The 15,698-nt window shown below is 38.2% G+C and overlaps 1 protein-coding gene across 1 annotated transcript in view; it reads right to left on the reverse strand.

Annotated features, from left to right (window-relative positions):
- Positions 1-524: 524 nt before the first annotated feature.
- The window catches only part of BARD1 (BRCA1 associated RING domain 1), a 44,255-nt gene continuing 29,081 nt past the window's right edge, over positions 525-15,698 (reverse strand). Inside the window, exons 8-11 of the mRNA XM_042784390.1 lie at positions 14,047-14,182; positions 12,917-13,009; positions 2,743-2,840; positions 525-2,032 (exon numbers count right to left, since the gene is read on the reverse strand). Of these exons, the coding sequence (XP_042640324.1) occupies positions 1,703-2,032; positions 2,743-2,840; positions 12,917-13,009; positions 14,047-14,182 (657 nt within the window). The 3' untranslated portion in view covers positions 525-1,702. The remainder of the gene's footprint in view (positions 2,033-2,742; positions 2,841-12,916; positions 13,010-14,046; positions 14,183-15,698) is intronic.

Consider the following 15,698-nt stretch of genomic DNA (forward strand, 5'->3'; position numbering starts at 1 on the left):
TTAAAATGTGCTACAATTGTTAAAATAAATGACCAAGTCCACACAGTATCGACTCAGTACCTTATTTGCTGCCAGTGTTTATCTGCACAAAAACCAAAACCACATTAATCCCATGGGTTGTTCCATTTATTAATGGGCCTTGCATTTTCGCTCACTCGCAGAGACATGCGAGTACTCGAGAACTGCATTTAGTGAAGAGCAATGGTTCAAGTCTAGCATAAGTGATAGATCAAGATACTCCAGCTACTGAAGTCCGGCAGATGCTATTGAAAACTGTACCTGTTATACTTGAAGTGTATAGTTCCGAGAGTTCTATAGAGCTTACTGAAAAGTGGCATAGGATCCTGATGGCAGTGGTTACAGAAAACAACTCTCGCACTGAAGAGCTACTCTTGCAGATGGGTATGCTGTCTTCACAGCCCCGTCAAGTTCACAGAAAAAATACTTACATTTCCATTTACCAGTTGAGATACATATGGACTATGTACTTTGCAGCTAAGCTCATGCAAGATGATACTCTAAACTTACCGGCACCGCAAGTTTTATTATTACAAGCAATACAAAAGCAAACAAAACCACTTTTATCCCACAGCTATCACTGTAAATTGTTACAAGACACATTGTAGATTATTACAAGACACCATTTTTAAATTATGAATTCACAATCTAAGGCAACACAAAAGATGCAAGACATTACATAGGAGCATAGAGCAAGGAAGTAAGATTCTGACAGTAACTGATGATCAGTTATGAGAAATATAGCTGCAATATGCAAGAATTAAATATTGCTTCAATGTAGCCAGCTAAGTTTAAGTACAATTGTGCAAAGTGAGGCATAATTCTTTTGTGATCATTAATTTTTTTTTCATTAAAGTAACCATGATAGCAACCATTCATACTTACAGAAATATTTTTGATTACGATAATTTATTAAGGAACCTGACACTTAAAAACCTTCAGAAAATAGAATCAAATTCAAGTTATACATTTACAGGCATGAAAGGACAAAAGCGTAGTATCACTTTTGCTATAAATAAGGAATTTTAGACCAAGATTTTTAAAGATAGTGATTCCAAAAGTGTCTGCTTCCAAATGAATTCAGTCCATTAGTTCTACTCCAATTTCTGCAAGGCTTACCCCAGGCCAAGAATTCCCTGCAAAATTCATTTGTAAGAAGTTATAAGAAATATCACATGTCATCTGACAGAAGAGATGTCTACACAGGCAAATGACTATGTTCAAATGCACAGAGCCCTTTTTTTAAAAAAATACAAATTCTGGACTGGCTGGGAAATCTTGACACATACAGTAGATCCTTGTCAGTGGATACTGAACACAAAATAAAGGGGGTCACGCTCTATCACCTACAAAGGGCTGGTTTAAATCAAGAATTTGAAAGGTTTCATATTGCAAGATCTTCGTTACAAAATGCCAGTGATTATTGCAGTTAAGTTAAATGCAAAAATAAAGCATACTAAATAACCCGAGGCACATTTTTCAATGCAGTATATTTATCTCTCTCCTCTATTGGAAGTTCATTTTTTTCTAGCATCACTGATCTTAGTAACTCATTTAAATGGTCAAAGCTCTCCCGTATACTTAAATGCAAAACAAATCATAGCTTCAGACGAGTGTTTATCAGAGTGCTCCAACTGCTCAAGAGTCACCACATTTTAAAACCTTGCTCATGAGATGCTGATATTCATTTTACAGGAAGGAGCTGAAAAGACATCACACAGTCTATAAGCCAGCTGGAGGGGGCCATCCAGACTTTGCCCCGACGAATTTTCTCCGGCTTAAATTTAGAAGACACATCGTAGATTACATACTGAGTGCAAAATCTCTGGTCAGAAGTAGGTTCTGCATGGTATGCCACCGTGTTGATTGTCTGCGTCACATCACTGTCTGGTTTGGGCTGCCTAACCAGAATTTGTCCTCCTGCTGCTTTGACCAGCTCCACAAGATCACTCTTCTGGTGATGGCTGAAAGATCCCCAAAAATAGAAGTAGCATCCATCAAACAACTTAGGCAGCTAAATGTAAGGGGGAAAAAAAAAAAGTATAAATACAGGACTTCACAACTGAGCACACAGAAAAAAGGTGGAAAGGAACAATTTTACTTGTGCCTACAAAAAAAATGCAATTTAAAATAAGCAACACTAGAAAGTAGAACAGTAACTTAAACATGTAAGGTCCTCAGTAAAAGTAGGCAATTAAGAAAAGCTTATGTGGAAAATTCTTGCTTATGTTTAAATATTTTCCAGGACAACAGGATTTGAAATATGAGCTAGGAATATTTACAGCTACTGTTACAATATATATTTAATTAATTTCTCCAGTGTAATCCAGAAAGTAATCAGAAATTAACCCAGGTAAATACAGAACTGGCCCTATATGGAAAGAAGAAGAGATGAAAACACTTCTTTCTTTCAACTTTCAGATAATTTTGACTAGCTTCTAAAGATGAGGAGGGAAGGCCAAAGCAGCATCACTTCCTGTCCCATACGGCTTCTTCCACAAATGTAATAGAGCCTTCCCTCTGACAAGGTTATAGCAACATATCCACTAATAGAGAAAAATGACAGCTTTATGGGTGTTCGCAGTTCTTTCGATCACCTTGCGCATAATCAAATTTCTGTACAAGACCACATTAAAATTTTACATCGACTGCACATGTGGCAAAGGGCAAAAATGCATGAACCAAAGGTCATTAAGATAATCTGTCTCAAGCAATAAAACCCACCAGCTGTTCTCTGTTGAGCCGGCCTCTTTGTGGGCCACCTTGGATTTCATACTTCTCTTCTTGTTCTCGCACTGTGGTTTGCAGACATGCCTGTACCCCTACAAAAGCCGCAATAACGAAGGCAAAAATTAGAGATCCCATGTCTTAACAGAGGCTTGCAGGTCATTTTAGGGACTGAAGAGTTGCACTAAAATAAAAGCATTACCCACGATGTAAAACACAGCATTAAAGCTTGTGTGCTTTAGCAATTTGCCTTTAAACTTGAAAGACTTTACAACAGTGGTTGAAGATGCAAGTTAGATGGAGAGAAGCAGTATCACTAAAATCAGTGCTGTAAACACTAGGCATTATTAGCTTTTCCTCTTACCCACTAAAGGTCAACCACTTAATGTCAAATGTCAAATTGTTGATCGTTTGGAAGCCTGAAGCCAGCGTGTAGAACCAACTCTGCAGTTATGAAATGGAAGCAATTGCCTGATAAAGAGCAATTACAAAGCAAGCACAAAGCTGTTTCCGAACAGCTATGGCCTCAAATAACAAATCAGATGGGATTTCAAGGTCTCCAAGATCAGCACAAACTGGAGATTTATGCTAGGGTTTAACAGTGGCATTCATTTGTGTTACCACTGCTGCATAATGAGATTGTCTTTTAGAGTCAACGTGTTTTTACCTTGTTTTAAGGCTAGTTATTTTTTCCAATACGGAATGCGGTGATGCTAACGTATCGCTAACGTCAGTTAAATGTACTACCTGACCCCACTTTGGAAAGAGAAATTGCTGTGGTCACCCATTCAAGGATGGAACATTTTGCCTGCACATACACTGCACTCATTAATAAAAATTACCCAGGAAAGTTCGCAAAGCTGATTTTGAAAACTGTTCCATGAGGATTTACAGTGTTGTCAAGGTTGTAACTTTTAAAGTAGTACCTCACTCCTTGCACAGCATTTCTTATTCAGGCACCTTAATTTCCACCGTGCAAATATGAAACCCACAGTATCTAAAGAAAATACAAACTGAACAAAATCAGAAGTAAAATGGGGGGGGGGCCTTGCTCTTAAAAAAGAAGAAAGCCCAAGACTATTAAGAGAAGTATCACTGCAAAGGTACTTGGATACCATGGCAATAAGTAGCCAATAGGCATATCTAATCTAGAGATCTTGAAAGCCAACTGTTAGTAATTTACTACTGGTTCAAACAAACTCACAAAATGCAATGGGAATTCATATTTTAGCTACTAGAAGTCCTCCGATATACTTACATGAAAAAGGAGAAACCTATACAGACAGAAAACCACAACTGGCTGAATACTATAGCAAATATCTCCCTCCATGTACAAGTATCAGATTGATTATTTCCACTTGTTCATTCCTTCAAAGAAAATTAACATGAACTAGAAGGGCAACCTAGTCATGTATTTTCCGGAAAAGCAATTTACATATTCATTATTGATAACAGCAATGAATATTGATAACTTATTTTCAAAGTACTCATAACTCAAAAATAAATCTTAGAGTTATTTCTTTTTTTTTTTTAAATCATCACAACTCAACAAGATTTCCCATGTCCATTTGCCACTTACATGGCTACTCTTCCAAGAAAATACAGATGTTAATGTGTGCCACTTACAATAAAGGAAAAACCATCTCATCTAGTCTTAGGAACAGAACCATCCATTCATTAAGAGCAGGTTTTACTTCAATCTACCATCAAAAGCTCAATTTCAAGGACTTTCACTACAGAGCTGACATTTTTATACAATAAGTACATCACAAATTGAGCATCCAGCATTCATCAGTAAATGAAGCAAATGTGATACGAAAGTAATAAAAGGTTGAAAAGAACACAAAATACTACAATGTCTTTTTGTACTGCTACCTGCCTGAAAAAAAAAATTAGGTCAAGAAGGTGACTAATGTTAATGAAATGTCTGTATTAGAAAATGCAAAGTAGGTTATGTCTGTTTCGCATACATATGTCTGTCCATTTCACACTGTCACATCCTCCAAGCAATCTGTATGCTTAGAGTTCCTTGTCACACCTAAGGACAATCCTCCAAGAGACCAAGAAGAGAAACTCAGCTACATGTGTCCTCCTTTCATTGTATCTATAAGAACCACAAGATAAACATTTGTTTCCTTGAAAAAATGAAAATATGCAAACAGGCCATTTGTCTAGACAGTGTCTGCATGATCAGCATTCTCATTAATTTTAACTTTTCTTAACCAGCTAGAATCAGAACAGATCTCTGACACAAAAGCTATGTATTCCAGACAGAATAAAAAGCCAGGTACATAAGTTCTCAGTGCCCAGGTGTTTTCCTTTAACATAAATATGCTAAAAAGCAACACCACTAGGCCTACACACACCCCTCTTTGTGGAACAACAGATTATGTTTTTTCATGACAGAAAAATGGTACAATTCCCAAATATATTTTTCATGCAAGATGTAGAAGCAGAACTTGCTCTGACTCACAGGTCTTGTCATATTTGATAGAACGGAACAAACGTTTTTTTTTTTTGGAACCATTGTGCTCAGGGACATTTCAAGCAGTCTCATCTAACACTTTGTCTACGTGCAGGTAGCAAAAGAGCAAAGTCAGTCACTGGAATCCTCAAGCTTAGAAGAGGTGATGCTTCAGGCTTCACCATACTTCATGGCAATCTTACCATCCACAGCACAACTAATCCATAGCCGGAGTATCACCCAGAAAGAGACAACACAGACAGGGTAACAGCGAAAGGAGTGTCTTACGCAGAAGAAACTGAGACAGGCGGCATGTCATGTGTCAGTCATGGTGAGCTATACATCCAGAAAACTGATGCAGTTAGCAACCAATGTTTGAGGAAGGTGCTTACAACCCTAAGGTGAACAGTCAAGGGATCCGTATTGATGGAGGAAGGCTTCTTAACTAGAAAAAGGAGGCTAAAATAACTTAAGTGAGAGAGACCGCTATGTCCTTTAACTGCAGACAGTGTTCACACTGATTTCTTCCCAAGTTGGTCATTTCTCTTCAGTGACTCCTGAATACTAGGAAGAGATTTTGTATTAAAGAATTCATACACCACAATGAAAAAATAAATCAGTGAAACAAAAAAGGGAAATGTCCCGCTGTTTTCATTTTTGAGATAAAATGCCAGAGGGCTCAAGCCGTGTTTCTACCTAATTCATTATGCGTTTGTCTAAACAAAAAGCTTTTTATTTGCCGAATCTTCTTCCCCCTCTCTACACAAAACTTAGTGTCAAGTCACTTGCTTCTAGATCACTCATTCTGCATTATCATTTTCAGATGCATGGACTCCAGCTGGATGCTCATTTGCGTTACAGTGTCATTTGGAAACACCAGACATGTACTAGCTTTACCATCCTTCTAATAGATGGTACAACAACCACAAGATGATCTTGTGCTAAAAAATCCCCTCAATTTCACACTTAAGACTAGGGATACAAACAGAAGATTAGAGCACACTGTAGGCTCTTCCAACTTCCCCCCCTCCCCCCCTTTATTTTTTTAAAACAGCTAGGGATTTTATTTTGACAACTGAGTGCTAAGCTGAGTTCACTCAGTAAAGCTCGGGTATTTTTCTTGAGTAGGCATTATTAATTTTAAAGCTGCTAATGTGTGTAAGTGGCTGGATAACATGACAGTTCCCTTTTAATAGTCTCTCCATTCAATATAGTGTCATCCTGATTAAGAGAACATATAAAAGGAAATGAAATTCCATACTGTACTCAAAAGTATATCACTCCCCCACTTCTCAGGGACATTTCCAGAAGCTCTGTTGACCTTACAGCACTCCTATTTAAGTCAGAAGTATAGCGCCCTTTGACCTCAAACAGGAGCCATCTTAAATTGATTCCCAGAACTCCTGAGATTACGGACTCTTATTTGTTTGGCACTATACTGAAAAGCCACCAGTGAGAAACTGATGCCAAGACACTGGCCAAATGAATGGACTGAAAAAGCTAATTGCTATTATCCTAATTAAAAACCAATCAGGACACCATCAGTAGTATGCCACCCTCCTTTCTGAAATCAAGACGGACATCTTCAGTACTTATGCAAAAAAGATTTCAGAACAGGACTGTATCCAAAAAGCTTGAAGAAGCTCTCTGAAAATGGAGGGGAAAGTAAACTTACTTTTGAGAGGACACCTGCAATTTGAGGAGGTAGAGATCACGGTTAAGTTGCTTTCATTCTCACATTCGCAGCGTGTGCATTCTCTACAGGCAAGCCTGTCTAAAAATCTAGTCTGTTCTGTTATAAAATAAAGACCATTCAATTTACTGGGGATCTTGGCTAATCTTAATTTAGTCCTTGATACGATTGCCAGAAAAAGCTGTGGACCTTCTAGGTTTGAGGTTGATCGAATTTATTTGTTTAACATGTTCTCTTCCCTAAAGAAAAGAGGGCGATTACTGCAACTATGCTTTAACAGCCCTCTAGTTTAATCACAGTAGTTGGATCAATTACCTGCAAAAGGATAAGACTTGTACCAAGGCAAGCGGCATTGTTCCATTTCACATGGACCAGAGTAGTTTTGCAGTGCCCAGTTCAAGTGTGCAAGCACTCATTAATAAAGCCTGCCTGACAGAAGACCATTCTGGGGCAAGATCGCATATGCGGAGGGGTCATGCAAGGTTCTTCCCTAGAAATACAGAACATTAGAAGGTTAAAAGCCTCTTAAATAGCTGATTTCACACTTGCAATCTGTAGATATAAACAAGACCATTTGCACCAAATTCTAGTAAAAATTGGCCTGCGATGAAGTCCCTAGAAAATATCGCAGAAAAAGGTTTTAGCTTAATACAACCGCATTTTAGCTTGATGCCACCACATTTGGCAAGAACACTGCTCATTTTTTTCCCCTCATTAGCAAGATCAGTAAAGCATCACTACTTACACTGATCCATATTCCCTCACTGATCAGCTGCCCCTACCTTTTCACCTTCCAGTATATAAGGAGCAAGCAGGTTAAAAGGGTGCCCACTCTAACAGTATTGTTAATTGACCTTTGATACAACTATAGCTACTAGTACTAGAAATAAAGAAATCATTATTTGCAAAATTTAAGATCAGAGCCCTATAATCCTTATTCCTGTAAGTCTTATTGGTTTATAATAAAACTAACTGCATCAGCAAAAAACAATTTAAACAGGATGAAGTACAAAAAGAACTGGTTGCCAAGAACAAGTTGTAATCACCCTGATACCCAAGGGTAGCTCTCAGTAACTCAATTAGCCTTACCGGAGTTTTGCTGGATTTGCATTAATAAAGCAAAAGAGCAGGGGTTAGTCCCAAAAATCTCTTTGAACAGCCAAAAGTAATTTAGAAATACATGATAGCAACAAAGACGACAGAATACTACACATCCAAGATTTAGTAGAGATTGCAACTGAAACTTCCTCAGCTCAGTCTGCAACGGGTTTTAAGACTTACATGCAGATTGAGTAAAGCTTGATGGGATTATTTTCCTAGCAAAGGAAGAAATCTGGGCCGAGATAAACTCTTAGGGGAATCTGGCATAGCTAACATCAATTTACTTTCATCAATAGCATTACTGGTCTCCACTACAGCACCAAAAAGAATTTTTATACTGCCTCTTATATGCTTATAAAGTAACTTGAGAATCAGGGAGGTAGAGATCACATTTGGTAAAACAAGAGCAGTCCAACAAATGGAAATGACACAAGACACTGCAGAGACCAAAATGAATCTGCTTAAGAATGGTATTTAAATTAATCCAGGTGATATTTATTAAACATGATGGAGCAGATGCTTAGCAAGTCCTTAAAGATCAATTCCCAAAAGCTAGGAACATATAATATGAAAATCATTGCTTCCCTTAAATCCCCAAGTGTCCTATCTTTTTAAGAAACCTCTATGCCACAGTGGTTTTCTAGCCTGATCAAAGTGACTGGAGGTAGCCATTCCTAAGCTGCAGAGGTCAGGTTAAATTCCACCGGCTGGGCTCATCCTCTGGATCCCGTCACATGCTTTTAAAGGAACAAGGTAGTATTTCCCATCCCTTTCCTCACACTGGGCTTCCTTAATGCAATGTTTTCTTCAAACCGAAACTGAATTAGAGCAAAAGAACTGTCTAAATATGAAGAACTGAGCATCTGGATAACACAACAGAGGGAGCAGTGGAAACATGGTTTCCTTTTCCTCTAGACCTTATTTTAAACCAGCCCACTTCCTAGCTCTGCAGGCAAAGGCAAACACCACATTTAAGACATTCTCATCCCCACTTTCTCCTCTGCAAACCCCAGCAGCTTCACAGTCTAAATTTGTGCTGACTTTGAAGCAAAACTGTTTCCCTCCTCCTTTCCAGAAGGTGCAGACACTGTGGAAGTGCAGAAGTTCAGACCCTGTTAATGTAAAACATTCCCCTCAGCTGTACACCCAATACAACTAGAACATGAATATGCACATTAGGTATTTCTACCACCTCCCACAGAGCTGTGAGTCCTTTTGTAGAAGAAGGCAGCTGAAGTCTCCCAACTGCCAAACAAGCATGAAACTCCAGTGATCAAAAGTTTGGAGCTGCTCTAAGGGGGGCGGGGGGGGAGAGCTTTGCTGAGTATCAGCCCTTTACCTAACAGATGTTTATGCATGGAAAAGAGACAGTCCAGCTTGAGCAGCAGTCAGCTCAAACAGCTTTGCACTTCCCTCAACTAATAACCTAAACAAGGGATGGGCGTATTGCTCCAAGAAATTCAGGAAGATGTTTTCGCCTTGAAATGTCAGTCATGCGATCCCCTAGCTCTTCCAGTCAGCTCCCAGTTGTTCCTTACAGGAAAGGCAGGGGGTTTTTTTGCATTCTTTTAAGTGATCAGAGCTGAATCATTGCTGCTGCTTCAGGTAAGCAAAACAAACGAAGGAATAAGCAATCAGATGCTTAGAATTCTGCCAGATACTTTGCTGCGAAGAATGACACAAGCTTGTTTCAATGCATATCGTTGCCATGATCATTTTTCATTCCCTGCTTTAGCAGATGACAATCAGCTTAAGAAAAAACAACCCGAAAAGCCATTAAAGACTTCTGCTGGTTTTAATTACACTATTCTATGCTCTACAAAAAGCACAGAGGAAATAGAGTGATACTTGAATCTTTGTCTCAGCCTACTTGCAGAATGATAATGATATGCTACTTTGTGCCCTATTACCATCCCAGAAATAATGAAGGCAATAAAATAATGAAACCAATGAAAGATATGGCCAAGGGCAAAGAGCACAGTGACAACAGTGTCTCAATTGAATTCTGTGCTGCTTTGAAAGTGGATGTATTGCTGACAGTGTATTATATAAGGAAAATATGGAAATGTAACTACTATGGTGAAATTTTTCTTCTGTGAAGATCTAATATTGCTAAATGGCAACATCCTTTCATCCTTACCTTCTACCTGAAGTCAAGAGGGAACTCCAAAACAGAAGATACATGTTTAAATCTTGCCCCTCTAATACTCAGAGGCCTTACATTTAGCTCAAACTCTGCTGGAAAATTTCACGTTACCTCTCTACTGATACTAATGGATGCTGCATCTGTGCGTATAGGCACATGTAAACGGAAACGCCACAGAACTATACAAGAGAAGGAAATTGCTTTTTATTAGAAAAACACAGCTTGAAAGCTTGTCATAACGGAAGAGTTAACGTAAGAATTACACTCTTAAATGAAATACTAGTTTTTGCCAGCATGCAATGTTTTTTAAAGAAGTGGTGTAATTATGTGTAGGCTATAAATATAACTTTAGAAGTAACAGTCAAATGCAGCTTACCTTGTAGTAAAAAAAAATTTCAAATACTCACTTATGCATTGTCAGCATTTCGTTGTGCTACACTGAACTTTGTTTTTTCATATATTTCAATGAAGTTTTTGAACATGAATTTAATTTGAATGGTTTAAAATACTGAACTATAAGCAACTCCTTCAACTTACTCGCAGTGGCTTTGATATAAGTAAGACTGAAGATGCACACTTTTGGAAGTTTATTTGTATCACATTTAAGCAAACTTATCCAAATAGAAGTCAAAAAGCCATGATAAATAAAGAGAGAGATTATGGAAAAGAAAAGCAAAGACCTCTTTTTCCTAGACAAATGTTCCATCAGCAGGAGTCCCATTATTTGTTATAACAATCTTTAACTTGTAATGACTCTGAAGAAGACTAATAACAGACTGGTGGGAACAGATGGAGTGGTGCTGTTAATTATAGGCACTTAGCTGCATCAGACCCCATGAGTTATTACTAACATTTCCCACTAGGGAGGAGAATCACTCGCTTTTAAGTAGTATGTTGCTTACTAAGCTGGCAGCATTAGCAGTCAGGATTGTACTAATCAGTACTAACAACATAAAACTCAGCTGCAAACAAAAAAATATGACAGTATTCCCTGAATAACCCCCCCACACACACACTTTCATTTATTTTTTCTTTTCCAATCACTTCTAAATATAAAAGTTCTTCCACAAAGATTTAAATTCAGGTTTCACCAATTAAATCTGCCAACCACTCAGCTGAAGTTTTCTAAGCATCCAACTAGCAAGAAAATAAAATGAAATAAAGGAAAACCACCCTAGCACATATGATAGAAGGCATGCAGACCTCCTGAACTGAGTGAAGCCGAGAACCTACAAAGCGACTCACCACAGAAACAGATTATTCAGTCCTAGTTAAACAGGATACCATTCCAGAGCACCTGCACAGACCCCTTCTGATTACACAACCCAAACACCACTTGTAGGCCTTCTAAGCTTCCTGGATGCATCCCTACCTCCAAACAGGAAACCAACTCCCTTCTACTTATCAACAAAGGGTCTGGAGGTTATTGAATACATCATGCCTAAGCATAAACAGTATTTCTCCATGTTACATATTCAACAAGAAGCTACTCCTGTAAGAATCACAGTACAAAGGCAACACAATGTTTTCCCATTGCAAATGCTTCTAACAAACAAAAGCCACTCCAGCTGTTGCAGAAAACATTTCTGAAGCAACACTAATTTGACAGACCCTTTTATAAAAACATGGAACAAGCCCACTGACTATCTGGAAGGCTAATGAACACTCTGAAAGAGAGTCCAATGTTTAAAGAGTCTGATCATGTGCCTTATTTGAAAAGCTACTATGCATCTTTTGAAGCTTTAAGCAGTGCCTTCATAAACATTAGTGACTGGAAGATTTAGACCATTAAAGAATCCTTATATTCTGATATTCAGTCACACAGTGGAAAACCAGAATGAAATTTGTCTGTGAGTTTTCCATGGATAATTAACTCATTTGTAGTGTACTTATTAGCTAAAAGGACTCAGCCATAAAGGTCATGGGGAAGAAGATGGCTTTTACAACTCCTGTGAAAGCCAATACTAAGAAATACATTAGAAAGAATGAATAAATAGCAGAATTTGGGGCATAAGTCCACAGAACACCTGAACAAAAAAAGCACACAATATAAAAACAAATTACAGATTGCATGGATGATTACATCAAAACTACTTGCATGCTAAGGGGACACTGCGCATGTCATCTTTCCTTGGAGATTACTGTTTTAGTTGAAGAGCACTCCAGTCTGCAGGGCTCACGTGTACAGAAACGGGTATCAAAAGCTACCTACACATTTCATCTGCCTGAGCCTGTGATGGCAAAGCCTGACAATTTTCTCAGCAAATGGAAAACCTTAGTGGAAAGTACAAACAGGGTTTATGATCAGCTGACAGCATAACCTTGGTTAGAAGTTGTAACTTTCAACAGATCTCAGTTTACAGGCAACACCTTACCTTCCCACAGGCCTTGATCACATACCCCAAGCAAGCAAGAGCTTCCTATCAGTTTCAATGGAAGCAGCTTATAGGAAATCCAAGAATTTAACAAATTCCTTCCTCCCCTCTCAGGATATTTTCCAGTCTTCCAAATCACTCTTAATGTAGGATACTTAGGATATGACCTATCCAGTACATCTAATAATGAAACGCACACATTTGCCAGGGAAGGAGTAGTTGTGTTTAATTAAATCTCTTGTCATTCAGGAGATTAAAAACCAAAACCCTCACATTTTATGTTAGGCTAGTATTGATATTAGGGCAGTTGTTGAAAAAGAAAATTTCCTCTGGAATCCCATCTACAGTTTCTGATTAAAAAGCCTGAAGAATCCCATATATTTAATACTTACATTCAAACTTGAGGACCCAACATCCAGTCAGAACAGCCATCATACATTTGATGGTACTTGGCATTGGAACATCAGGAATAACAAGATGAGTTACTAGGAGAAAGATTACATCAGTAGAAGTAAAAGCACATAAAAATCAGAACTATGCCTGACTGAAAAGCAATCAATCACCATTTAAAGAATAAACAGACTATAATAATTTATCAACCATTCTTGACAGCACAAGTATGTGATTTTTGAGACTAAGATATGAGTAAGTAGAAGCACTATTAGAAATGTAGGTTTCAACATACACTTGCTGTAAAAAAAGGAAGTCACGTTTTTACAGTTCTAAGCTAAGAAATCTTCAGAGGAGGCTCTGGTTTATAGGATAGATTTAGGGGTTTTTTAATCCTTTTGAAGTTATATTTAACTATGACAGGAATCCTACTATGGGATCTTACTGCTTTAACACAAATCTAACAGGACTCAACTCACAATTTTGAAGTGGTAATCAGGTGTGAAAGATGGTAGGGGAAAATTACCTTAGCATTTCTTTCACAAGCAGAAAAAGCAGCACTCCAAAGAAAAACTAATAGAAAGCATTAAGACAGTGTTTGCCTCCTCAAAAGGGAACAAAACGCCCCCAGGCCCCATAATCTGGCTCCATCATCTTAATGAAAAACAAAATTTGAAGGAAGGTAGCATGCGAAGAAATTTGTCAACTTTTAGTTAATGACATGCCCTTTTCTAAAGGCACCATCTGCCTAAAACCACTTTTGGATTATAAAAACTTTACAGGATGTCTCATATGAGCAGAGACCTTAAAATTGGTAGAAGTAGTGTAAAGAGAAGAGGTCTTTGAGGAGGACTTCAGGATTTTACATAACAGACAATATATTGTCAAACTGTGGCTCCCCTAGAAGTCTCTTGCCTCAGTACCCAGGGCAGGCTTTATATGCATTTACATGCAACAACACACCATCATTCTACTACGGCTATAATTCAGGGACTTCAGAAACTGTGCTTACTAGGAACGATAAAAAAGAAAAAAAACACACACAAACTGTTGCAGCTACTATCTTAGAGGATAAAGTGCAAAACTGCAATTACTTATATTTGGACAGAGACATTTCAACAAGACTACGTACCTCTGCTGTTAAATTCAGTACACTTCTGAGCCTTCAGAACTGTTGCTAGTTTTTTCAGCAATTTCTGTTGCTCTGACGTAAGGTTGCTCCCCAGTATACCAAGAGGTCCATCTCTTGGCTGACTGGGGCTCAGTGCCTGCATGAACAGAAGATCCTGCAATAAGCTGAACGTTTGGGAACAAAGAAGGCAACTAACTTGTTTGACAGCTTTAGTTACTAAGAATAAGCATCTTGAAAAACAATTCCTGGCAAGCTTAGTGGACAGGGTCCATAAATAAACCTCTATATAACAAACCAGCTCTAGAAGAAAAAAGTTTGACATCACAGATACTTCATTTAGCTTATGTAAGGTACCAAAAAAGTTTGTGCATCAGTTTTTTCTTAGGTTTTGTTTTTTTTTTTTTTTTGCTTGTTTGTTTTGTTGGGTTTTGGCTTGTTTTTGGTTTGGTTTGGTTTTTTTAATATACCTGTGTGCACACATACAGATGGTTGATCACTGTGTAAACAGCCTGTCTGACTACAGTGTTGAAGGAGAAGAAAAATTTCCCAATAAAGTAGTAAAGCCTCCTACTTTTAGTAAAGTATTAGCAACAGATACACTACCAATGTGTTGAGTAACCTGTATAATTAACACCTGCATTTCCTTTTAGTAAGAAGTCCTTGATACATTGCTCTGTAAGTAATGAATGCTTGTGGGTTTTTATGCAGATACTAGTAATGCAAAGAGAATCTGCTTGCTCAAGTTTTATGCTGACAAGGATGTGGTACTTTAGCTCCTGGGTCTTTGTAAGTACTCCCAGATTCCATAGTACAGACATAGCTGAGACCCAGTTACCCCAAAGCCATGAATCGTGGCAGCCATATGAGCTGGTAGCCATCCATTGGTACACACTCATCCCAAAGCAAATGCAAATACTGAGTGTTTTGTTTGTGACAGAAGAGCTGAATCTTACATTCACTACAGGTGGGAGGAATAGTCATATCCTTGCTGATTTAGCCGCAACAGTTTACTTTTGGCCAATGGATATCTTATTACCTCAACAAGGAGGGATCATAACAGGCTGTATATCCTGGAGTAAACCAGGACCACTTGTGTATCAGCCAGGTCAGTTTAACTACCCTTCATCAGGAGCACAAAGCATTTCATAATGCAGTAACTCATTAAGGCTGAAAAACCTGATTTTGGTCACAAGTCCTGAGAAGTCTTTCGCTAAAAGAGGGGGAAAAACAAAAAACCCAGAACAATCTTCCAAAAGCTGTCTTCAACCACTGAGCTGATATCTTAATTGTCGGACAAAGGACAATACAGGAACAGCCTTTTAAAGGCACCCAAAAAGTACCTGGAGCAAAAAACTGCTGCTGCTTTCAGCTAGCTCGGCTAGTAGAACAAATTTAAAACACGCAGAAAAACAACAATAGCAAAGTTAAGTCAACAATGCTTCAAGAATAACACAGCATTCATTCTCCTATAATAAAGCCACATGACAAGAAACATCCTTTGTTTTCCCAGATTCGGTTGTAACATAGAATATCACCGCTTGTAAGTGTCCCACATACATTCTAGAAACATTGTCCAAGTTAATTTCCCAGCCTATTTTAAATCTCCCTGCAAAGGCAGGTGATGTACTGTAGTTAGATCCAAGCCTTCAATA

This window comes from Tyto alba, unplaced genomic scaffold (assembly GCF_018691265.1).
Source record: "Tyto alba isolate M040663 unplaced genomic scaffold, T.alba_DEE_v4.0 Super-Scaffold_7, whole genome shotgun sequence".
In the NCBI taxonomy this organism is placed as follows: domain Eukaryota; kingdom Metazoa; phylum Chordata; class Aves; order Strigiformes; family Tytonidae; genus Tyto; species Tyto alba.